This window comes from Podarcis tiliguerta, assembly GCF_965153285.1.
Source record: "Podarcis tiliguerta genome assembly, chromosome: 17".
NCBI classification, from domain to species: Eukaryota; Metazoa; Chordata; class Lepidosauria; order Squamata; family Lacertidae; genus Podarcis; species Podarcis tiliguerta.
In genome coordinates this window covers 9,402,724-9,427,610 of record NC_139550.1, presented here as the reverse complement: position 1 = coordinate 9,427,610, position 24,887 = coordinate 9,402,724, and the positions used below count along the sequence as shown (strand labels likewise).

Here is a 24,887-nt window from a genome sequence, read left to right as displayed (position 1 = left end):
ATACAGGAACACAAGTGCTGCCACTTTCTCCTTGCAAAACTCTGCCCCTGCCCCAGCTGCTTTTCTCTCAGCAATGCTTCATGTTCAGAAATAAATTGAGGTAATGGAGAAAACATCCTGAGGGGAGAGTGGTGGGGGGAGAGTGGCGGGGGGGGGGGGGGTTCATTACGCTCTCCTATCTGCCGCTTCTCTGATAATGCTAAGAGCAATTTTTCTACCTACCACTTTATTGCGGCTTACTTACGTTTGAGGACACCGCTCTAACCTCACCACATGGAGTCCCGGTTTATCTTAACAGCTCCTTCAGGACATCTGCTGCTAATGACTATCCGATCTGTCAGGAATTGCTTTTGAGCTGCCCTCATCCATTTCAGCTGATGCCACGAGACACGTGGCTTAATCTTTAGGGGGCCACAAGTGCTTTTGCTGACTATTGTCTCTGAATTCGGCTCAACAAACCAAGTCCCTTACCTCTTGAGAGCCTGGAAGGCAACATCAACAAAGGGCTGAAGTTTAATAATTCTTCTAATCTAAGGCCAAGTATAAAATTGGGGGGGGGGGGGGGAGAGAGAGAATTCTTGCTAGCCAGGCAAGATTTTGGTAGTGGGTTAAGGACAGAGTTAGAAACACATACACACACTGCCTTAAATGTCAGACGAATTTCAGAATGGCAAGGCAAGACCCCCTTATTTAAAAAATAAGTTAAAATTGAGTTGAATGGTCCTGAAATAATGTTTATTTAGAAAACGTCTCCAGGAATTGTACAGTTTAATAGAGAATGGAGTCTCTGTTTTTTAGTAGGACTTTCTAGTGGCAGGCTGTAGAATGCTACAGCAGAGTTGATTCTCTATTCCACTCTACAGAAATGTTCAGCGTGGTTCCCCCAAAACACAAAATTAGCCTCCTTCTCTTTCTCCTGTTGTTTCTTTGCTAGATGCCAAGCCATGTGCCCCTCCATAGCAGCCTTCCCAAACCTTTTGTCCCCATATGTTGTTAGACTACAGCAGAGGTGCCGCTTGTGGCTGAAGATTGGGGGGCCCCAGCGACGCGTCACATCTGTGACATCACTCGCGTGTCGCATGCTTGTGATGTCACGCCTTGCCTAGCGCCGCACAGCTTCAATGGCCGCAGCTCCTCCTCTCTCAAACTCTGGAGGAGCCTGCTTTTGATGTTGTGCCACGCTCAGCTCAGTGATTCAGCCTCCTCCCTCAATATTCAAGGGGCTGAGCGACACCTCTGCCCCCTAGAGTTAGCGCACTCAGACTACAACCCACGTCATCTCTAACCATTGGCCATGCTGGTTAAAAGGCAACAGATGTTGTAGCCCAACAACATCTGGGAGACCCAAGGGTGGGGAAAGCTGCTCTCTTTATGCACCACATCTCAGACAGAGGAAAAAAGAAATATACGTCTCCCAAAACATTAGTGTCACATAATATTACCAAATGCACACAAGTTGCTTGCATTTTTTGTTTTTAAAAAAGACAGACAATAAAAGAACGGGTTTGGACAAGATGAACCACTTGTCTCGAGTCTGGTGAGTGCCAAGATGACAGCAGGATACATTTACATTGAAACAGAATTACCGTAAACATCCAGGTTGAGTCCTGGTCCTGGATAGGCACGTGGAGCAAGAATGGTTTGGAGGAAAGAAGTATCAGGCTGCCTGACTCACTGCCCCCGCCCCAGCCCCAATACTGAGGACATCTCAAAGCTTTCTGGAGAACCCGAAGGCTCTAAAATGTCGGGGCAACTGGAATTCCATCCATTCTTCACTTGCAGAGAAGTTGCGCTCTGCACTTTCTTGCTTCTACATCATCACCAGCAGAACCCCCCCTCCCCCCCCAAAAAAACCTGACAGCCAGCCAGAACGCAGCAATTAAGATAAATGCAGGAACACGAGGGTTTGCCCTCATATTCAGAGCAGTGCTGTATCCAATCCTCTTAGCCCTCAGAGGTTGGCACTGTAGCATGTAAACATATTTTTAAAAGAGAGAGGTGGATTCCCCAGAGCTCAGAATCCGAGCCGCCTCTCCACTGGAGGAGCCAGGAAGAGGACGGGAAAGGAGAGAAGGGTAGGGGAAGGGTTGCCAAGAGGCTTCTCATTCATGCATCTGCTGCGCTTGCTTCTGCCTGAGCACGTGTCCGCGGTCGTGAAGGCTTTTTCAAGGAAAGTGCAGTGGAGAGGGAAGACGGGGCCCTCTTAGCTTTTGAAATCCATGAACTGAAAAACCTCCCGCTATTCTCTCCATCAAAAGTGAATGAACAACAGTGTCCTGTTCACCTTCTGTTCACAACTTCTGGATGCAAACCAGAGTGTTCTGAGCTGAACACTCATCTTCTTTATCTGCACGAAGCGCCCCAGATGGGTAAGCAAAGCACTCCTCCGTCTTGGTGCACTCCTCGGTCTTGCAACCGGTAGTCTGCCGAAAGTAATTAGCGGCAAGCCTCAGAACAGGTCCGGCTTGGAGAGGAGCAGAGACAGGGCTGTTTCCTGAAGAATTCCCTTCATCACATAGCCCTACAGTCACCTTTGGCAAGACTTTCCTTATCAGAAATAAGCTTCCACCGCTTCAATAACAAACGGTTTTGCCCAGCAAAATGTAACTGTTCACTCCATCCTTTTCTTCCAGTTTTAAAAAATAATTTTCCAGAGACTTGCAGGAGGATAAAAATGTGGGTTTTATGCTGATAAAACACTACCCCTCTTGTCTTTTGCAGCAAAGCAGCAATTGAGGATGGACTTCAGATTAAAAAGTATGTCCTATAAGCCATGACTTCTCATTCACAAAATCACTCCCCGTCAAAAATAAATAAATGCCCTGCAAAACTTAAGAACCCCCAACTCACCCTTTCTTCGTTCCTAATCAAGATGAAGCCTGAGAAATATTTACATTGTCAACGTAAAAAGGAGACAGAGAGATTTCAACGGAAAGAGGAAAATCGCCCTTTTCCCAGTCTCTGCTTCATCAGTATTTTGGCACTACAGAAGATCTGGTGGTGCTAGGAAAGGAATATGACCTCACGCTAAGTGGCACCCAGGCTATTCCCTCTCTGTTAGCTTCTGCTTCAAAAACTGTTACTTGGAAATACAAAAAAATTAGGGAGAGGGGAACAGCGACCAAAGTTCTAACAGAAACTGGGAAAGGGTGGTGCTGAAGCCACGCATGCTTGCTTCCCTTGGTTTCTGCACCTGCAGACTGCTGGAAGGAGAGGACTCCATGGCTGCGTAAAATAGAAAACTGGCAGATGACCCACCCTCCCCCTTCCCCTACCCTGCATGCAGTATCCAATATGAAATAGGGGGAGAAACCCCTCTCTCCAGCTCCCAGGTAGGCAGAGGTAACGGGGTTAATAAGGAAGGTTTCTGCAGAGGCCAACCAACAACGCACACGGGCTGGAGAATGAGGTTTGGGCTGGACTCATAGAGCAGCTCTGTCCACATCAAAGGATAGTTGGTACCCACAGAGCCTCATTCTGGTGCATGGCCTGCACATCCACAGAGTCACTCTCTCTCCACACATCACTCTCTTCTCGGACTCAAGTCCAGAGTGCCTCTCCAAGCAGCACCGCACTTTAGGACGGGCCCTGGGGCTGCAAATTTTGCTGCGGTACATTTTTGTCTACAAAGCCGCACGCCCTCGCTGTTCCTTTTCCATAATGCCACCGTTTGAAACTCTTGCCTGTATCCTCAATGACCCTCCAGTCCCAAGAGCCAAAGCACATCGTAGCAGCATCTTCTGCGTCGCTGAATTAAGTACGGATGTGTGCCTCCCCTCAAAAAAACCCCACATCTCTGCTAAAAGCACAACCTGTATCCACCACACAGCCAGTGGAGGCCACCGTCTTGCATTCCCTGAGCTCTCTGTGTTTGGGTGTCCAAGGCAGTAGGTCTTGAAGGCTCAGCCCAACATGTGGAGGAGGAAGGGGTGGGTCGGTGGGGGAGACTTAGCATTGCCCAGCACTTTTGGTCCTCGGCTTACCTTGCCGTGAAACTAAAAACAAACAAACAAGTGTGCTCGTGCGCTTGGGGACTTCAGGAGCTGGAGAGGGGGTTTCCCTATCACTTTTCCCCACCCCACCCGTGTGTTTCCCATGCATAAGAGCAAAGGGTTCCTCCATGGCAGCATCAGTTGTTGGCTTCACCTTCCTCTTCGTCAAAAGACTGCACCCCGGACGAGGTAACGTCGGAGACCTTGCGGCTGAGGGCAGCGGGCTCCGGCTCCTCGCGGGGGGACAGGGACTCCAGGTCCCGGCAGACAGCATCGTCCTCCTCGGGCGAGGGCTTCTTGTTCAGTAAGGGGGCCTTCTCCAGCAAGGGGTTTCCTTCCTCCTCCTCTGTGTGGATTCCCACAAAGGTGCTGGAATCTGTGCTGCTGCCGCCGCCACTAGGAACTGTCTGAGCAGGCCATACATCCACAAGGCTAGTATTAGAAAGCAGTTGTTGTTGTTGCTGCTGCTGCTGTTGTGGCTGTTGTTGTTGTTGTTGCTGCTGCTGCTGCTGCTGTTGTTGTTGTAGTTGCTGTTGTTGTTGTTGCTGCTGCTGCTGCTGTAGCTGCAACAACTGATGCTGTTGGATAAGGTTGTTCTGGATCAGAACGCTTTCCTGCAAGCTGGGCTGGGACTCTTCAAAGTTCTGGCCCTGATAGGAGCCAGTCGCTGGGGATGCAATGAGTGACTGGTCGCTGGTCTCCCAGGCGTCGGAGGAACCCAGGCAGTACATGCCTTGCGAGACGTAGGAGTGAGGCCAAGTGTCATACTGTGCCTGGGCCAGGTGCTCTGCAGGGAAGGGAGGAGTCAGGGGGAGAAACAAAATTTAAAAATGGAAGAAAGGAAATCAGAGTCCAGCCATTTCTGGACGTTACAAATAGGGCTAAGAAAACACCCAGGGTGGGGGGGGGGAGGGAATGGGAACAAATGTGTTAGCTCTACCTTTCCACCATTTTTTAAATTAACCTTCTACCTCTTATAGAGAGCTCTTTGTTTCTGTGGAGGCTCCCATGCCTCTTTAAAGGGTTTTAAAATGGGTGAGGAGCCTCCCCAAATGCCCAAGACAGTCTCCTACCACTAGATTAGGCCAAAATCCCCCTCAGTGAGAGGATTGAGAACCACAGATGCCAGAAAGGGTTGGGGGGAAAGAGGTTTACAAATAGAAATATGGAAGTATAGAAATAATATAGAAATATAGAAACAATATAGAAATATAGAAATAGAAATAAACAAACATCTAGCATTTATTTAGTGCTTTAGTATTTAGATACGTTATTAATTTACAAATCACCATCCACTTGAATCTCAAGGTGATTTACGTAAAAAACAACTAAAAGCAGCTTTCAAAATGGTGCAGAATAAGCAAATTAAATGCAAGTTTTAAAACAGTACAGAATAAACACATAAGGCAGAGAGGCCTGTTCACTCTGGTGGAAATACTTGTGGAAACAAAAGTGCCTTCTGGGAAGTATAGAGAGGCACCACAGTGGCTCCCAATTTGCTAAGTCCTGCAGACTCCCGGTTTTTCAAAAGCCTAGCCATGGGCCCTGTGCTTTTGAAAATTTTGGTATCTCTACCATAGTTTTAGTGATATGAAAGGCACTGCAGACCCCGTGGGGTCCATAGACCACCAATTAGGAACGACTGGTCTATTGTATCTCCAGAGGGGATGCAGTTCTACAGAACAGGGGCAGCTACAATGAAAGACTTGCCCTGAGTTATTGTGAAGAATGCTTCTGTTGTTTTATCAGAATTATCTCAGAATGCTCATTGCTAAAACAAAATTAAAAAATTCCTTCCAGTAGCACCTTAGAGACCAACTAAGTTAGTTATTGGTATGAGCTTTCGTGTGCATGCACATTTCAACAATTCTCACAATATCCATATAATGTAGGTCCTTATCATTAACCCTCACCCACCCCGAATTGCAGATGGGGACAGGGAGGGTTGTGTGCCTGACAGAGGAGAGCAGCTTCCTTAAGACCACCTATTATGTTCACCCTTCTCAGCTACGATACTGTACTAGCAATGGCTAGAATGGGGCAGATGGATGTCCTAAAAGGAACTGAGAAAGGAAAGTGTCAACAATGGGCAGGTTTGGGTAATGAAGGCTTCTCCCCACCCAAAAAAATGCAATATAGCCTTAGCCAACACAGGAAAGTCAAGCTGCCTACACCAATTGGCTTTGTTGAATAATTCCCTGTGGACCTGTGCTCACTTCAACCAAATCCAGGAGGAAAAGCCAATGCTCACCCTGGTTCTCCATCATCTCCTGGTAGTTCTCGTTGTAGTTGCCAGCTTGGTTCTCCTGGTTAGAATTGACGCTCACATCCTCGCCATCCATAGAAGACCAGGCCATGAGGGTGGCTTCTGAGATAGCAAACTGCTCCATCACCCCTGTGTTGAGCAGAGAAGAGAGAAGGATAGCGGTACATGGAATTGCCCCATTCTTCTCCCCCAGCCAATAGCCGCAGATCCTGCCTCTTGGGTCCCATTGCCCAGTCCATGCCAGTTCCTGAGAAACTCTGGCTGGGATCCTAACTTAGCAATATGGAGTAGCCTGATCTTCTGTGCAATTGCCCAAGCTCCCAACCCAAGTATCAGGAATTGGTTTTCTGAAGGGTTCAGAACCCCAATCCAGAATAGCTGCCGTTACCCTGGTTCCACTAATTCTCATAAGCATGCCTGCAAAGGGCCGTGGAAGAAATGTAACCCTTGTAAGCATCCTGTTGCAACTGAACCTTAATAGGGAACGCAGGGCAGAGAGTGGCAAACGGCAGCCCTGTGCTGAGCTTCCTCTTCCCTGCTCTGTAGTGCATAGTATACTTACCCCATGTCTTGATGTCATTACACGGAGAATTCCCCTCCCCCTCCCCCCCGCCACCAGTGGCAGGCCAGCAATATGGAATGGGACTGGGACGTGCCCAGTATATCTCACAGCCAGATAACCAGAGGAATTCTGCATAGCACTAAGGAGATCGCTCCATCAGCACAAGCATTTTGGCTTGCTTGGTGAAACAATCTCCCCCCTCCTTCCCCCCTAGGGGCTCTCCTAACCCCCTAAGTCAATACCGTGGGCACAGGAGGTGGGGGAGCCCTTCTGAGTTAGTGGCAGTCCTCATGCAAGCTTTCGCTGGTGAGGATGGTGAGTTGACTCTGGCCCAATAAGTGCGCTGAGTCTTTCCTGACACCTTAATTATATTTTTCAGACGCCAGGCGAAAATGTTCCTCTTTAACCAGGCCTGTGGCTGATTAATATCCTATAGCCTTTTTAAAGTGTCTGTTGAGAAGAGTTATTGCTTTGCTGTTTTGCTTTAATTATTTACTTGTTTTTATTTTATTCTGTGAACCTCCCTGAGATCTGTTGATGAAGGGCAGTATATTAATTTTAACAACAACAACAATTTCCTCAGCATGCGTGTTCTCCTTGGAAATGCCTCTTGGGCTATTTCCACTTTGCTCCCAGAAAGAAGGAAGGGATCAAAAGGTCATTGCTTCTAAGTTTCCCCTGCACCCATGACATCAAGTGGGTTCAAAGAAATGGCTCAACCAATCCAGTCCAGTTGAACTGTTCCCACCCCATACTCTCCTGTTCCACCACACCCACTGATGGACAGCCAAACAGTAGCAGCCTACCTGCAAGGAATCGGGCCTCCTTCTCCCCATCACTCAGGTCAGAGTAAGCGTCGGCGTCCTTGCGCACCGTTTCGTGAGTGTGCTGCTGCTGCTGGGTGTTGCCGTTGCCCCAGCCTTGCCACTCAATCATGTGTGCGACCCGACCCGACCCCATGGCCGTGGGCTTGGTGACGTGATCCTTCATGGTGCGGGATATCCCTAAGGCGCCAGACATTAGGAAAACGAAAAGGGGCTATTATACTGCTCCAGAGACATTGATCGTCAACCTAGGATGGGCCCATTTTCACCCAGTTCTCTCATTCCTCCTTCATACCTGCTTCCAAAACTCTATCTATATGCTGGTCTAAGTAAGGAAACACATAAAAGTCATAAGACATGGGGCCCCATAATGAACTTAGTTGCCATGTTTTAATCTGACAAAGTATGGACAATGCAGCCTTTTATCATACCAAAGGGGGAAATGGACTGGGCATCTGGTTATTGGGGGCCACAGTGTAATCACTGATATTTATTTCATTTTCATTATTAGTTGCTTGTCACCCAAGGATCTCCAAGCAACTTACAGCAAAAAAAGAGAAAAAATGTATACTACACATATTACCATGGGGGGGGGGGAGAGGGGGGAGTCATATAATACATTAGTATATCATATAAAATCCATTAAAAATACTCAAATAGTGAACAAAGCAATACTCAGACCCACTAATGAGCAAATACACAAAACCTCAACCTCCCCATAGTCTAAAGATCATTCGCATCAAAACAATTTTAGTCAATTTCCTTCTTTTTTAAAAAAAAGTTTACTGATTTTATATAACATTCAGCACACATAAGCAAATATAAAGCAGCCCCCCCCCCCCGGTCTTAAGCACTCTCCATTAGCTGACAACATATAAGCAATTGGATATTTTTGGAGAGAAATTTTATGCAAACGCATCATTTCACCAATCTCCATGGGTCCTTGGTGGCCTGTATCCAATTTCTTTTGCTAATGCACGCATATGAAATGCAATTAAGCCATATGCTACTAAAGGCGTTTGAGTTGTCACAATGTCTTTCTGAGGTGGGGACAGGTATTCTACTAGTCACACATTTTGAGATATTCACTTGTTCCACAATGGAAATTTGCCATAGGAAGTCGTAGTGCAAGTCTTAATGGAACTGGTGAGTATATTGAGACACAAGCCTGGAGTCTGAGGGTAATGAAGTCACTTCCGGTTTTAAAAGGGTATGTGTGGTTCAGTGTAAAGTAAGGGATATACATATACATATATATGCGCAAGATAAAGCCAAGATTGGTGAAAAGTGAGAGAGATGGCTTGAGAGCCACAGGTTTGAGATCCTCACCAGAGAAGGAAGACTTGGCCAGAGCTCCAATCCCATATGCATTGGAGTTCCGCTTCAGCTTGGGGAGGATGGAGGTTGTGTCTTCCATGGAGAGCTGCAAAGAGAGATCATGTAAAAGGAATGAAAAGGTAAGAGGGGGAGGGAAGGAGACATTCCAGTCTGGACTTCTAAGAACACAACAAGGAACTGGGAAGCAGAAGAAACCAAAGGAGAAGGGACAAATAAAGATGGGGAAATTAGTAACTAGACTGAAAACCTGCATGGGGCTTGGTCAGGGACTGCCCATGGGAGGGAATTATTGGATTGTGTATGCCATTTTGGATATTCCTGTCTTGGGCCAGCCCTGATGTGCTAAGATGTATCTCATGACTAGTCGGGTGTGCTTTTTTTGGCCAGAAATTTGTTCAGGTGAAGTATTTATGAAAAGATGAAGATAACAACAAGCAGCAACGACGACAACCCTAAAGATTGTTCTATATACACAGCACTGGAGCGAAAGGAGAAGAATGGGAGAAGTTTAATACTGACTGGATGAAGATATTACTGAGGAAAGGAGGTCAGAAAGGTCCTTTAAAAAATGTAACTAAGCAGGTGTCCAGGCCAGTGTCCCTGGTGCCACACATTTTTTTATTTCAGTTTGCCCCATGTTTAGAGCAGGGCTTTAAAATTACAATAAACAGAGGACTGCTGTTGAAAACTGTGGCATAACTGAGTTCAGTAACATGTGGCATAACTTACTTAACATTCTGATGTCACTGTGCTCTTCATTTCCTTGCCTCTGCCCCCAAAACATTGGCTATCACTGGAGGAGCAACACTCAGTGCAATTGGCGTGGGCCATGGGGCAAATGGAACTGAATGTTACAAAGGGAAAGGAGATAACCTGAAAGGGGATGCTTTGTGTTTATCTGTATGGTCGCTTTCATGCTTCCTATTCTTGAGGTTGTGGGGCTGCATTTATAGTATAGTTCTGCTGAGTAGTCAAAGCCTTCTGTATAAGGATTTCTATCACCTGGAGATGTCTCCATGGGAATGTGACGCTGAGGTAAAAAAATAAAATCGAACCTTTTCCTTTCCTGCCATTGAACAAAACCATTCCAGAACCTTAAACACTGTGTTGATGGTGAATCAGTCGATCTGTACAAAAGAAAATCTCTCTCTATTTCCACCTCCCTCCCTAAATAAAAAGGCTTTGCTAATGAAGAAGACTAGAATAATGGCTGGGGTGAGGAACATTGTGTTAAAAAACAGCCCAGAGTCTTGCGGCAATTTAAAAGATTTGACAAATGTATTCTATGGCAGAAGCTTTTGTGGAAGTGACTAATACAGCTACCCCTCTGGATCTGGGGGGAGGGGATGTACAAAGTAATTGTTGAAAGGTTAGCACCTCTCCAGAGAAGCACAAATTTCTTTGTGAAAAAGAGGGAGTAAAACATGAATCACAAGGGTGAGCCATACCGGGCAGGTGAGTCTCAGGCATGCCAGCATGCTTCACTCAAGCCATTGTACCCTTGTCCTTGCCTGATAGGTGTCTGAATCGGCCATTCTTGAGGATGCTCGCCATGCTATCTAGCAAAACTCTTTGCAACTATTGATCTTAGGTGAGCATGTGTACAGGTGTATGTGGCAATAAGCCCCAGGCCATCCCAGCTCTGCAACTCCAGGCTCGGCCCAACAGAATAAAGCTAATTTAAGTTGTCCTCCTTCTCCAACTCCTCCTCCTCACAGAAGCCAAACATAATAAAGTTCACTTCAGCAGGAATTTATTATTCTTGTATAAAAATGGAAGGGATTTGTTCATTTAAAAAAAATGAAGGAAAGCTTTTGTTATGTACTGAGTTGAATAAGATCCAGAATGCAGCAGTCTGATTGGTCCACAGGAGCCACCCAATCCAGCTCCAGGTGGAAGGGAATCCGCAACCTGATTGGCCTACAGGAGAATCCCGGAATTAGCCAATCACGTGGGGCCCATTGTGTAAATGATGTATATAAGGCAGACATTCTGGGGGAACTTCCATTCCGCCTCACCACTATGAGCTGAATAAAGAGCATGAAATCCACTCTTGACTCTGAGTATATTTCAGCTTTACTTGCATTTCCTGCCCACATCCTATTTGTATCTGGCTTGGGTTGTTTTTAAAAGGGGTTAGAGGCACAAATTCACAGAGGGTAGATTCACCAGCAGCTATTAGCTAAGAATGGAAGTTCCGTGTACAAGGATTCTGATCCACATTTAGCCACTGTGTGAGTTTGGGCCAGTCACTTGGTCGAATCTACTGCGCAGGGTTCCTGTGAGGATTATTTATGTATTTATTTCATTGGTATCCCACTTTTCCTTCAAATCAGCTCAAGGTGACACCCCATTTCATCCTCACAGGAACCCTACAGGGGTTAGGTCAAGAGACAGTGACTGGCTCAAGGTCACCCAGTGAGCTTCATGGCAGAGTGACCTTGGTCTCCCTAGTCCTAGGGCAGAACTCTAACCACTGCACAACTATGGCTTTAACTCTGTGTTTGCCTTTCTGAAGGAGAAGCCCATGGCTTTCGTTCTAAACTATAAGCAGCACAAACCATAGCTGGCATGATGTCCACACTGAGTAAAGGAGAGTGACAAAATTTCAAAATAAATGGGAGCGCCTCCTATGTTTAGAAAGAGTGCAATATGAAGAGTTAAACTAAAATGTATGAGGCAAATCACTACTTCTATTACTGAACAGAGAAAAGTAGGCAAATTGTGGTTTCAAATTATAGTGCTTGTGTGCCGCAGAGATGCCCTCATAACCGAAATCCTTAAACGCAGGAAAGCATAGTTAAAACGTTTAGCAAAATAAATATTCATTTATCCATCCACCTAATTCAAAAGTACAGATCTCTGCTGCTGCTTCCCTGCCTCTGGGTAACTAATGCAAAGCAGGAGTGGGTGGCAAGGAGGTGCCAGTCCTCACTGGAATGACTGCAGGGAGAGGTGCTGGGCCATTCACATGCCCTCTGAGGGCCCATTTTTATTTGATGCGGTTCCTAAATGTTCAGCAGGCACCCATGTAATCACTATGGGTCAGACTGGAAGCAGCAATACACCCATCTTGAGATATAATCCAAAACCCACCAGTAGCAAGATAGGCTCCCACACAGACACATGGAGTCTATGCAAGAAAATCTCTTGGGGCAACAGGGGGGAACCTGCAGCCCTCCAGATGTGGTTCGACTGACGCTCCTATCAGTCCTAGTCAGCACAGCCACTGCTCAAGGATGAGGGGAGATGTAGTTGAGCAATTCCCAGAGGGCCAACCTCTGTCTTAGGGAATGGGGACGGTACTCACGTTAATGCCATCCCAGGAGAAATCTGTCCGTGTTTGCTATGGAGAAAGAAGAGGCCAAGTTAATGTCACGTGTGAGTTCCCTGCGTATAACATACATTGCTTCCTCTACCAGCTGATCCTACTGGTTACTCTGAGCAACCTCCTACTTAATCGCTTATTGAAAAAGGGTGTTACTCCTTCACTTTAAGGGTGCACGCTTGGAAGAGCATCCCTGTCCAATTTGCTCCTGATGGCCACAGCCGTACGTGTGCAGCCATCATGTGCTACATAAAGAATAAGAAAGATGAAGAGACAAAGAGAAGAACAGAGGTGGGCTGGGAGAAAGGGAGAGAGAACCACAGACACGCAGAAAATATATATAAAACTCTTCTGGGATTAGGAATCCCATGGCGATCAAACCCCTTCAGTCTTTTATGGCTGAACACTAGATCTCTGACACCAGCAGACGTACATTCAAAGGGGATGAATGTGCAAGATTAAAAGCTTATTCACAACAGTAACGGATGATTAAGTGCATATAGATTTATACAACAATATGGAGCTCTCTGTACCTTGAGGCTAGAGGCTTTCTTCTGCTTCCCTGCATGCTGCCCATTTCCCCCCCTGTTTTTCTACATTCATTCAAGCTCCTCTGGTTCTGCTGCTTCCAACTTCTCTTCATGAGCCCTGTCTTCCTTTTCTTCTTTCCTTTAGCCCTCCATTTTCTATTGTGCCATCTTACTTTCAGAATTCCCTTTCACTGCAAATATATGTTCTGCATTGGCTATACACACATTAAAATTTAGCTTTTCTCACATGCTTCTGTCCCCAGTTCAGGGGTGGCCTTGCAGGGGCTGCTGGGATGTAATTCCCATCAACTCCAATGATTGGTTTTGCTGGCTGTGTCTGATGAGAGTTGTAGTCCCGCGGCACCTAGAGAGCCACAAGCTAACCAGCCCTGCCCTGACTGAACTGTTTCTCTTCCCTCCCCATCTCAGCTCAGCCCTTCAATTCCCCTCTTCAGTCTCTTTCATGCTCTGTCCCGTTTTCTTCAAATTACAAACTCGCAAGCAAAAACTGTGACACACACCCTATGCACAATCCAGCTCGTCATGAATATACATGACGGTAATGCACAGCTAGTTGCATGGAAAGGAGAATGAGGATGCACATTTGAAAGCACACAGAAATGTGCCCACCATTCAAATTCATGCACAGTGCGCCTCTGAATGCACATCCAATTTATCCAAATCCAGGCAGTAGATGTGTCTCACAGGCTTGCTAATATGCACAGATCTCCTTAGCTGAGGGAGGGAGTTTGTCTAGCTAGTTATTCTAAAGATAAGCCTTGAATATTAAACATAGACTTTGGGAGATGCTGCCAGTCAAAGTAGACAGTACCTATGCTGGATCACATCTAGGGTCTGTCTGGTCCAGCAGTTGCTCTTCAACAATGGGCAACGAGATGGAAAGTTCACAAGATCAGCAAGATGGCACTGAATGAGTCCCCTCTTGAGCCACTCTAGTGCCAGCGGGTTAGGTGGCATCCTGGTAACTCACTGACACCAACCATCATCGCACAAAGAGAGGGATTTCTGGAGTCATCCCCTACAGCTTAGCAGAGATGTACTGAAATGAAACTCTCAACCTCATTGCATTTTGCAATGGTGAGAGATTCATAAAGCTAAAGTGGCCTGTCTGAATAAAAATAGTATTCATCTTTTGAAAAGACCAAAGGTCTCATCAGATTGCATTCACTGAAGCTTATTACATAGATAACTCACATGCATAAAATTACAGATGGTGAAGAAGCGGCTGCCAAACAACAAAAATAACACCGTCTACGGAAACCACTGCCTGGTAATCAAACGGCAGATATCTGACAGCAAATTTAGAGCAAAAAGAGGAGATTCTTCTCTGTATGGCAACAGCAAGGCAAGAATATGCTATAGATTCTGTAGCATCCTTTTGCATTGCTGCAGCCATCCAAGGAAGCTTCTCCTTGAGAAGCCAGTGTGGTGTAGTGGTTAAGAGCGGTAGTCTCGTAATCTGGGGAACCGGGTTCGCGTCTCCGCTCCTCCACACGCAGCTGCTGGGTGACCTTGGGCCAGTCACACTTCTCTGAAGTCTCTCAGCCCCACTCACCTCACAGAGTGTTTGTTGGGAAAGGAGAATGTTAGCCGCTTTGAGACTCCTTCGGGTCATGATAAAGCGGGATATCAAATCCAAACTCTTCTTCTTCCTCTTTTTGTTGAAAATTGGCTATCAGGACCCCTGCCTCTATACCAAGAGTGGGCAACTTCCAGACCTAATTATGCTGGCTAAGTCATGCCAACTTGTCATCAGTTGTCTATGAGATCAGGTATGGAGCAGGACCTGGTTCAGTCAAAAGGTGATGCCTGAAAATCCCTATATGAAGTGCTGTGCACACGTCTCTGCCAGGTCTTATAAAGTGCCCCACAAGGTATTTATAAAACATAATAAAACATTAAAAACACAACAACAGCAACAACTAAAACTAAAACAGTTGCAAGCATTCTTTAAAAAAACACCATTGCAAACATTATCAACTCGAGATCTCAGAGTTGCCAGGAACAGTGGCTTTCAACCACCTGATGCCTCTGTTAACAGGAATGTTTTTAAATTCCTTCCAAAAGTCAATAATGAGGGAGGGCATTCTGCAAATGGGGAAGCACCACTGAAAAGGCCCTGTCACTCCGCCAACTGGGCAGCCACCAGTGGCACTTTGAAAGTGGCTATCTCTGCAAAGTGCTCTTTCAGATCCATGCAGGCAGAACAGGGCAACCAACATCATTGCGACATCAGATGATTACAGGTGGGTGGTCCCACACACCTGTCATACTCGGCCCATGAGACGTAGGGGAGATAATGGTCTGGCTCACAGTATAGAGAATATCACAGTATTGCCAACACACATCCAGACCATTGGGCAAATTGTTTAGACTGTCCCAGACACCCACTTCATGGAGAACATCTGAGATGTCCCAAAGTTTCATGTACCTGGAATCAAACTCATTTGGCTCTAATCAAGCAGTCTGCTGCAACTCAAAATTCAATTGTGCAGAAAATGAATAAAACTAACTATGCCTGGGACTCATTCTCTAATGCAAACAAAGAAGCACACTGCCTTCTGTCACTTTATGATCTCCAAACTTGATCCTGATACCCTGTCTTCTTAAGAGGACACGGAATGGATCCTTACCTCGGTGGACGGCCGGTGGATGCTGCTGCCATGGAGTGAGCTGGTGCTGTCCATATTGATCTGGTCAACATCTTTTAGTCCTTTCCAGTCCACAGCAATCACCTCGTTTCCTGTAATCGCACAGAAACTGCGTCAGAGCTTGCTGCTGCTTCCATCATACAGATTTCGTTCCAAAACTGGAACATCCACTGCATTTATCCAAGCCATAGTGATACAAGCTATTCGTTGGGTCAGTAACTCACGCTCTTGTTAAAATTAAGGAGAGGACGGGGAGTTGTTTTATGGTTAACAAATCAAAGGCCACAAATTCACTTTACATTCTTACAGGATAGCAACAGGAAAAATACCTGTGACGGCCAGGAAAGGCTCTTTTTTTAAAAAAAAATCCCCGGGCTCACCATCCACTAAAGACAACGGATGTATTTCAATGCAGAATACTAGTCAAGCGGAGAGGTAAAACAACTTTGCTCCAGGTGCAATAAAATCAGCACAAACTCTAAATATTAAGTTCAAATATTGGTTATCAACAACCTATATCATCGATCAAATACGGAATACATAAAATATAATTCTGTTTTAAAATACAGATTATTAAAGGTGACTGATGATAAAACATAAGTTATTCAGTACTGCTTGAAGGCAAGCTTCAAATAGGATGTGTTCAGACAGACCTTTAGTGGAGGGCTTTCTGCTTTTTTACCGCTCATAAGGTAACCCAGCTCCTTTAGCTTTCAAAATGCCTTTGACAGATGTCCTCCTTACTAGCAATTCAGACCCCATTATCAAACATATTCCCTGTTCCTCACTCCTTCATCAGGCTAGCTGTTTACCCTATTTATTTTTTAAAGTATAGAGCTAATGTCTATACATTAAACATGAATGTGTTCTTGTTTTTGTTGTTGTTAAAGCAAAATCCATCTTAAGGGAGCTGCAAAACCTTTCTAGGGAGAAGGATTAGTGGTACCCCACATGCTGGTCAACTAGTACAGTTCACAACCAGCTTCAGCTACAAACTGGCTTAACTGGTTCCCCACCTTAGCTTCATCCTGAACAGGGAGCCTTCTGTGTTTGTAGTATTCTGAGCCATGTTCCACAGCCACTCAACTGCTCAAATAATATAGGACTGTAAACACACCCTTAAATATCAAATATCAAATGCCAAACAGAAACAGAAACAGTCTATGTGCAATCCTTACTGAATCTACAAACAAAGATAAATTTAAATTTGGTGTAAAATAGTTAAACAGAAAAATAACAGAACAAAAATAGGATGCAATACAGATCCTTGTGGATTCAACTTTCTACATTCTTCCATTGAGATAACTGTCCATTTATGCTTAACCTCTGCTTCCTGTTTCTTAAGCAGTTACTTCTCCACATGAAGACATCTCCTCATATTCCATGACTTACTCAAGAGTCTGTCTGAACTGCACCAGAAGATTTTGGAGGAGTGTGAAATGTGAAGGGTAGACAAATTTTGACCTGCACATTGGTCCAAGAGGTGTGGATCAGGTCATTTCATTTAGGAATTTGCAAATATCTAATTCCTTAACCATCATTCTTAAGGCTGAAAGAAGAGTTCAAACAAGAGAGGTGGTTTTAAAAGAAAAACAGCTTGAATGGCACATATCGTGTTGTCTTGTGTTCATTCCTTTGAGTGCAATAAAGCCAGTTATCATCTGTTAAGAAGGAATGTAGAAGCCTGCAAGAGGGACTGTGAGATCAACTATTCAAAGACTGAGGATGAATGTATAGGTAGCCTTGAAACAAGGTTTGAAACTGAGAAAGCAGAACATCTGATCCTGAGGTGAGAGACGATGATAAACCAAAAGAAACTTTATAGTCACACAAAGCACCTGTGAGACTTGATGACAATAATATAGACACAGAGATTCCCATTACTAGCTTGAAAGAGAAAGTGACCCAGATCCCTAAGAACCCTTACCTTCTAAAATGTTAATTTTATTTCATGGCTCTGAGTGCATCATATTTGCGGCAACAGATGTTATATTTTATTTTTATTCCCCAGCCAAGTAAGTCCCTTTCCTGCTCAGCAATGATCCATTAGCTCATATTTTCAAGTGCATTTTTATAAGCCTAATTTTCTACCTGTGCATTAATCACAGCTTTTCTGCCCACATGACTTTAGCATTTGCCATTCTCTATAATTAAATAAAAGTGCATTGCCCATATTGCAAGCAAAAGTGTGTTGCCTTTGTACAGCAAACCAGTTGTCCGACCTAAAGCATTTAAACTCTCAAGATATGGTCTGAACAGAAGGCACAAGGCCATCATCTTGCTGAAACTCAGCAGGTCTTGTCCTGGTCAGCATCTTTCACAGGAGACCTCCTGGAAATCACATGTATTCCACCTTAAGGACCTAAGAAAGCCGCTGTTGCATCAGGTCAAAGGCCCATCTAGTTCAGCATTCTGTAAGATACACATATAATTCTATTTGTACGCCGCCTTTCCAGCCTTTGCATTGTTAAAACCATGCTCAAGGCAGCTTACAACATGAAAAATACCTGATTACAAACATAACAAAAGTAAGGTAAAGGTAAAGGGACCCCTGACAATTACGTCCAGTCGTGAAAGACTCTGGGGTTGCGTTGCTCATCTCGCTTTACAGGCCGAGGGAGCCAGTGTTTGTCCGCTTCTGCAGTCAGTTTTTCCGGGTCATGTGGCCAGCATGACTAAGCCGCTTCTGGCGAACCAGAGCAGTGCATGGAAACGCCGTTTACCTTCCCACCGGAGCTGTACCTATTTATCTACTTGCACTTTGACGTGCTTTCGAACTGCTAGGTTGGCAGGAGCTGGGACCGAACAACGGGAGCTCACCCCGTCGCGGGGATTCAAACCGCTGACCTTTCGATCGGCAAGCCCAAGCAGAACAGTGGTTTAACCCACAGCGCCACCCGCGTCCCATATAACAAAAGTAGTCATAACCAATAAATAAAACATCAAAAAGTACAAAACCAAGTTGAAGCAATTTCCACATAAATCCCAACAGCATCTAAAATAAGGATACACAAAAATTAATACCTCCACACCAAAACCTCCTAAATAACACCCCAGCCCAAGTGTCTGTTCAGAAGCCTCCGCTTTTGTAGATGGAGTCAGTCCAGGTCCCACCCGCCCCGGTCAGGTGGAAAGAGGCCTGCAAGACACAGAGCAGGTCTTCCAGGACTCACAACCAAGATGCCCAAGGGAAGACCACAAGCAGGACTTGAGTGCAACATCATTTTCCCCTCTCAGGATTTCCAGCAACTAGTATCCAGAGGTCCACTGCCTCCAACAGTGCAGGCAGAACATAGCCATGATGGAAGAAAGGGTGGGTATAAGTGCATGAGAGTAACTAGACTGGCTTGGTATTATTTGTTGGCTGCTAAAAAAATTGTTGCGACGTGGGTGGCGCTGTGGGTTAAACCACAGAGCCTGGGACTTGCCGATCAGAAGGTCGGCAGTTCGAATCCCCGCGACGGGGTGAGCTCCCATTGCTCGGTCCCTGCTCCTGCCAACCTAGCAGTTCGAAAGCACGTCAAAGTGCAAGTAGATAAATAGGTACTGCTCCGGCGGGAAGGTAAACGGCATTTCCGTGCGCTGCTCTGGTTCGCCAGAAGCGGCTTTGTCATGCTGGCCACATGACCCGGAAGCTGTATGCTGGCTCCCTCGGCCAATAAAGCGAGATGAGCGCCGCAACCCCAGAGTCGGTCACGACTGGACCTAATGGTCAGGGGTTCCTTTACCTTTACCTAAAAATATTGTAGTATTTCCCCCCCTCCCAGATGCTTACAAATCCTGTATTTTATATAGTATTCCAAAAATGTGCTTCTGCAAACACAAGTACAGCAACCTGTGGACAGGATTACATCTGAGTTCTTCCTGTGTTGCCCATCGACATCAGATATTAAACACTAGGAAATGTAGAATTCAGCAGGGAATAGTCAGGACAGGAGCATGAGGTCTCTATAGATACCAGGATAATCTTGACTTTGAAGTGTGTGGCACCTACGGTTAAAACAGGGTTCCCCTTGAATCTGGCCTGGAGCCCATCACTATGGAAAAGGCAGCAATGTGGCTTTCCTGCAGCTGCTCTTCTCTCGTTTTATAGCAGGAACTTATTTCCCATAGCTAGGCAACCAAACCTCTCTGCAGTTCAGGGGCTACTGGTGTCACATCCATATTCAGCCACTTCATAGTCCAGAGTCATTTGGACCAGCAAAGTACTTGGACTTGTCTTTTGCAGGTGGGCAGTGCATCTATGTGCCCATTTAATGCTCATGAAACTCCCAGAGGTGGGATCAGTGCTCAGGGATCGACTCTGGAGCAATTCCTATGAAAGCACACTACTGCTCATTGATTACCATGCGGCTACTACTGGAGAATGGGACGCGGGTGGCACTGTGGGTTAAACCACAGAGCCTAGGACTTGCCGATCAGAAGGTCGGCGGTTCAAATCCCCGCGACGGGGTGAGCTCCCGTTGCTCAGTCCCTGCTCCTGCCCACCTTGCAGTTTGAAAGCACGTCAAAGTGCAAGTAGATAAATAGGTACCACTCCAGAGGGAAGGTAAACAGCATTTCTGTGTGCTGCTCTGGTTCGCCAGAAGCAGCTTAGTCATGCTGGACACATGACCCGGAAGCTGTACACCGGCTCTCTCAGCCAATAAAGCAAGATGAGTGCCGCAACCCCAGAGTCGGCCACGACTGGACCTAATGGTCAGGGGTCCCTTTACCTTTACCTTACTACTTCACAGGATATTGTACCTTTAGTATTCTGCAAGTTACCTACAGGGCTGACCCGCCCAGTGCTTTTTAAAAAGAAAAATAGGTGCCAGAACTCACCATGGAGCAGCCCTGAATGGATGCCAATCTGACAACAGCTACGTTCACACACCCACAGAGCTGCTAAAAACTACGGCAGACTCTCTCACTAACTGGTTTGGGGGTCGGTCCTGGTTCTGGCACAGGTCAGATAAATGCACCCATGTACCCATGTTCTCTTAGATTCAGGCAGATGGCTAGGGCAGCTCGGAAGGGCCCTTGCGCAAACGCACACAATGTTAGAGGCCTGGGTGGAAAGCTTAAAGCCTGCCACTACTACACGGGAGAAAAGGAAATGTGAATTGGCCCCACCTAGTAGCTTGACCAACTGCGGCTAGCAGCAGCTAGAAGCTAGGTGAAGTCATGGATGTGTAGATTCGCATATGTTGGCTGGTTTTGAGTTGAAGTGTTTGCTTTGGGCTTCTTGGAAGTATGTCAAGGCAAGAAGTGGGTGGGAGGAGTGTTGGCCTGCAAAGGCGCCCGCCTAAGAGGTGCCGGAACTGCGCTCCGGCTGAAAAAAAGCACTGGGCCCGACCATGAGGTGAGGTGAGGCAGTTGCCTCAGGCAGCAGATCCAGCCTCTGAGGAGTGAAATGCTTGTTGATTGCTCCTCTCCAGACTTCTTTACTTTACTCCCTTGCTGCCTTCAGTACTGGGGGCAGGGGGTTGCAGAAGAGGAGGTGGAGGCAGTGGGGGTTGGGGGTGGGACATTATCTGTTTTGCCTCGAGTGGCAAAGAGCATCCTGCCTTTCTGACTCGAGTCTTACCCAGCTGGCTTCCAACATACGGAATAACTCAGCTCATTTGCTTCATATAAGATGAAGCCATCATTGGTCAAATACGCTAGCAGTGGACTCTCATCTGCACCCTGCTAAACGACAAATAATTAATTTTTTTTAATATAGGAGAAAAGCAATTACAATATTTAGATAATTTTCAAGTTGGCTCTGAATTATTGCACAGAAGCAAGCGGTACGGGTTGCCACCGTGCATAGATGCTACTGATTAGGAGAGATCGTCTGACTCATTGAGTGCATCAGCCATTAGTGAAGCTGGGCGGAATCGGAAAATTGAAGAGGATTACTGACATTTTAAAAGTCGCAGGGGGAAAGCAGCTCCTGCAATTAGGCGGCCGGTGAGAACAGAAAATGTAAGGCCCAAAGTTGGGTGCAACAAGGAAGGGCAGGGTGCACAGGACACGCATGAGAAAAAGCTGATGTCGTTGGTATCAGATCCAGGACGGAGTCGCTGACTGGTGTCCCACTCCAAACTCTGATGGCAAGGAGGATGTTTATAGAGCCACATAAAACTAGCATTGCAACTTTAAAAACAACAACAACACAGCAAACCAGTTAAACATCAAGAAACCTGCTGATAATTTTTTTAAAAAAAACCCTATGTGATAAATGAGGCAGATTTTTAATTTTTAAATGTGTTAAATTATATTTTTACCACAAACTTGGCACGGTGGTACCATCTCAGAAGAAGCATCCTATTTTCTTCTCTCTCATACATACACAGTACCAAGTGTACCAGTACATGCAGTACCCTACTGGTTTTTTCCTTTTGCTTCTTGATCTTTGTTTTAATCATATGCAAATATATGCAGCTTTAATAAGCTAATCAATCAATTAATAATAACATTTGCATAGCGATATGCAGTGCTCAAAGCCCTTCACATGCATTATCTAGATGTAATTCTTACAGCATCCTGTGAGGTACGACAAGTATAATTATCTCCCATATTACCAACTGGGGCAGGGAGATTGAGTCACCCAAGGCCACCTATTGTGTTCATAGCAGACACATGAGATTCAAACCAGCAACCTTCTGATTTGCAGGGCCAGTCTCTTTGCCACTAGGCTACACCATTTCTTTAAATTGGGCAAAAGCCCTAGGACACACACATAACGGGACCATCAGACCTGCCAACTGGGAAGAACTCCCATTTACGGCTTGAAACGGAGCCCAGCTCTGACAGATCTGCTGCAGCCATTTATCAGGTAGATCTGTCAACCAGGAGGGTTTTAAACGGCAAGATGGAGCTCCACCCCTGCCAGAGAAATGATCCATTAGTAAATGTTCCCTCCGGGAGGAGAGCTGAAGTGGATCTGGAGCAGATTCCGCCAGAGGTAGCAGGCAGCAGCCCACCCAGACAGATTTACTCAAAGGGAAGGAGCCCAGCTACTTAAATAATATGCTGGCCTTCTGCTGCTGTGCTTTGCAGCCGGAGCAAAAACATCAACAAAGATTCAAAGAAGTGGTGGCACATAGAAAAGAAGATTCCTCCCCTTGTAGGATGACATACACTCACCCATGACTGTACCTACATCCTTTAAAGCTCCAGTAGGAAGTTCTGGTAGCATTAGGCTGCAGAAACGTGATTTGCAAAATCCAAATGGGAGCAACTCCCCATGATGCTACCACAACACCAACCTTCACTCCAGGACGAGTCGGTTGACATAAACTGTATAAAAGCAACCAAAGGGATGGGAGGAACCAATTTCAAACTGGTGAATGCATGCCAGCCAAACAGTGGACAGTGATCCATACTAGGCTTTTGGTTTTGTTCTGCGTGCTAGGGGGTTTGTCAGGCATGCGGGAAAATATTATTCTGATGAGAGAGAATGCACCCCTGTTGAGGGCTGTACGTGCTCAAATTGCTCCTGTTAAGTTGTGGGTGAACATATCAGACGACACAGCGATTCTTCAAACAGCTCTTGCTTATTCACAGGCCAGAACAGAACTGAACTGAAGGGTTCAGCCAGCCTGCTTATATAGAGCTCCAGTACAACGTAACTGTAACAATTTTCTAAAACTATCCAATCACTGAACGTCACTTTCGATCCCTTATTTGCATACAGTATCCCCCCGCTGGCCCAGGGTGAGAACTTCAGTACATAACAGCTCCCATACAAGAACATTAGAGAACACTTTCAAAGTTCTGGCAGTGGTGAAAGCAGGGGAAGAGAGACTAGACCTTAAAGAGAAGATTCCCTTTCCTCACACTCTGCCCCTGTATGGAGAGGAGTGGGTAGAGCTCTCTTCCACACCAAATTGCTCTCAGGTTGTGAGCTGGTTGAACAGTTTGCTGCACAACTACCTCCAAATTCTCTTTCCCGCCTCTACAACAATGCAACACAGCTATGCTGGTTCTGAACCTGCCAACGCAGCACTAGCAAGAGAGTTTGGTTCCCCTCCCCTCTACCACTTTCATAATACAGTGGTACCTCAGGTTACATATGCTTCAGGTTACATACGCTTCAGGTTACAGACTCCGCTAACCCAGAAATGGTGCTTCAGGATAAGAACTTTGCTTCAGGATGAGAACAGAAATTGGGCTCTGGCGGCACGGCGGCAGGAAGCCCCATTAGCTAAAGTGGTGCTTCAGGTTAAGAACAGTTTCAGGTTAAGGACGGACCTCTGGAACAAATTAAGTACTTAACCCGAGGTACCACTGTATTACAGCATTCAACGTATGGCTGACCATACAGTGTTGAGAGAGGGATTAGATCGGCCTCCTTGCATTGCACTGCTTGGGCTGGGGGCCACCCACAGCACCCTACTTTCACTCGCCCTCCTCCCAGCAGCCAGCAGTTTGAGGAAGTAGGGAAACCCATCACACAGAGTCCACGCATGTCCCCAAATTGCTCCTCACCCATCTCTGATCCACGCAGTCCAAAGCGTGGTGAATCGCTTCTTGTTTCTTTGTTAGAAAGGCTTGATCTTTAGGAATCAGCAGGGGAAGCTTTTTGCAGCATGAGGGATTTTACAATCTCACTTGCTAATTCCTACAGGCCAAAGCCGCTGCTAAAAGCACCACCGCAGGGGGCTGGGGGGAAGGGGGGGGGAATCCAGTCCTAATTGTGCCTCGCTATGAAGGAACCTAGGTAGATCTGCTTCTTTCGAAGGGCTGCTGTACACATGCTGCCCAGAGCCCACCTTGATTTTTCCAGTCTAGGCAATTTGTTTCAGGCAGGGTTGCTTTGGTGATCTAGTCAGGCTTTCAAAGCAGATGGGGCCTGCCAGGGTAGTAGATGTTAAGTTGTGGGTGAACATATCAGACGACACAGCGATTCTTCCAAAGCAGCTCTTTATTTGTAAGCTGGAACAGAACTGAACTGAAGCGCTCAGTCAGCCTGCTTATATAGAGCTCCAGTACAACGTAACTGTAGCAACTTTCTAAAACTATCCAATCACTGAACATCACTTTCAACCCTTCATTTGCATACAAACTATCCAATCACTGAACATCACTTTTGATCCTTCATTTGCATAACTATCTACAGTATCCCCCTGCTGGCCCAGGGTGAGAACTTCAGTACATAACAGTAGAGTCCATAGCTGAGATGGCAGTGGCAAAGCCACTGACATGATTCCTGTGTTTGCGGCATCTGGGAAGATGGATAGGCCAAGAAACCTAAGTCATTAAAAAAAACAAAACCCAGGCACAGGAAGACTCTAGTAGCATGGAGAACCAGAACTCATCCTGAATGAGAAGTGCAGCAAACGTTGGTGCTATATAGATGGCAAAGGTATATAGGGCTGGCTCTCCTAGGTCACCTGACTTCTG

At 45.9% G+C, this 24,887-nt stretch overlaps 1 protein-coding gene across 6 annotated transcripts in view; it reads right to left on the bottom strand.

Moving 5' to 3' along the window:
• Positions 1–708: 708 nt before the first annotated feature.
• FAM131B (family with sequence similarity 131 member B) overlaps positions 709–24,887 on the bottom strand; it is a 48,932-nt gene continuing 24,753 nt past the window's right edge. For 5 of the 6 annotated variants that reach the window (XM_083420350.1, XM_083420349.1, XM_083420352.1 and 2 more), the window contains exons 2-7: positions 15,495–15,604; positions 12,293–12,328; positions 8,978–9,067; positions 7,627–7,837; positions 6,244–6,387; positions 709–4,779 (exon numbers count right to left, since the gene is read on the bottom strand). In XM_083420350.1, the coding sequence (XP_083276476.1) occupies positions 4,130–4,779; positions 6,244–6,387; positions 7,627–7,837; positions 8,978–9,067; positions 12,293–12,328; positions 15,495–15,604 (1,241 nt within the window). In that variant the 3' untranslated portion in view covers positions 709–4,129. Of the gene's footprint in view, positions 4,780–6,243; positions 6,388–7,626; positions 7,838–8,977; positions 9,068–12,292; positions 12,329–12,843; positions 13,202–15,494; positions 15,605–24,887 lie in introns of those variants that run through there. The other variant, XM_083420354.1, reaches the window with a different exon arrangement.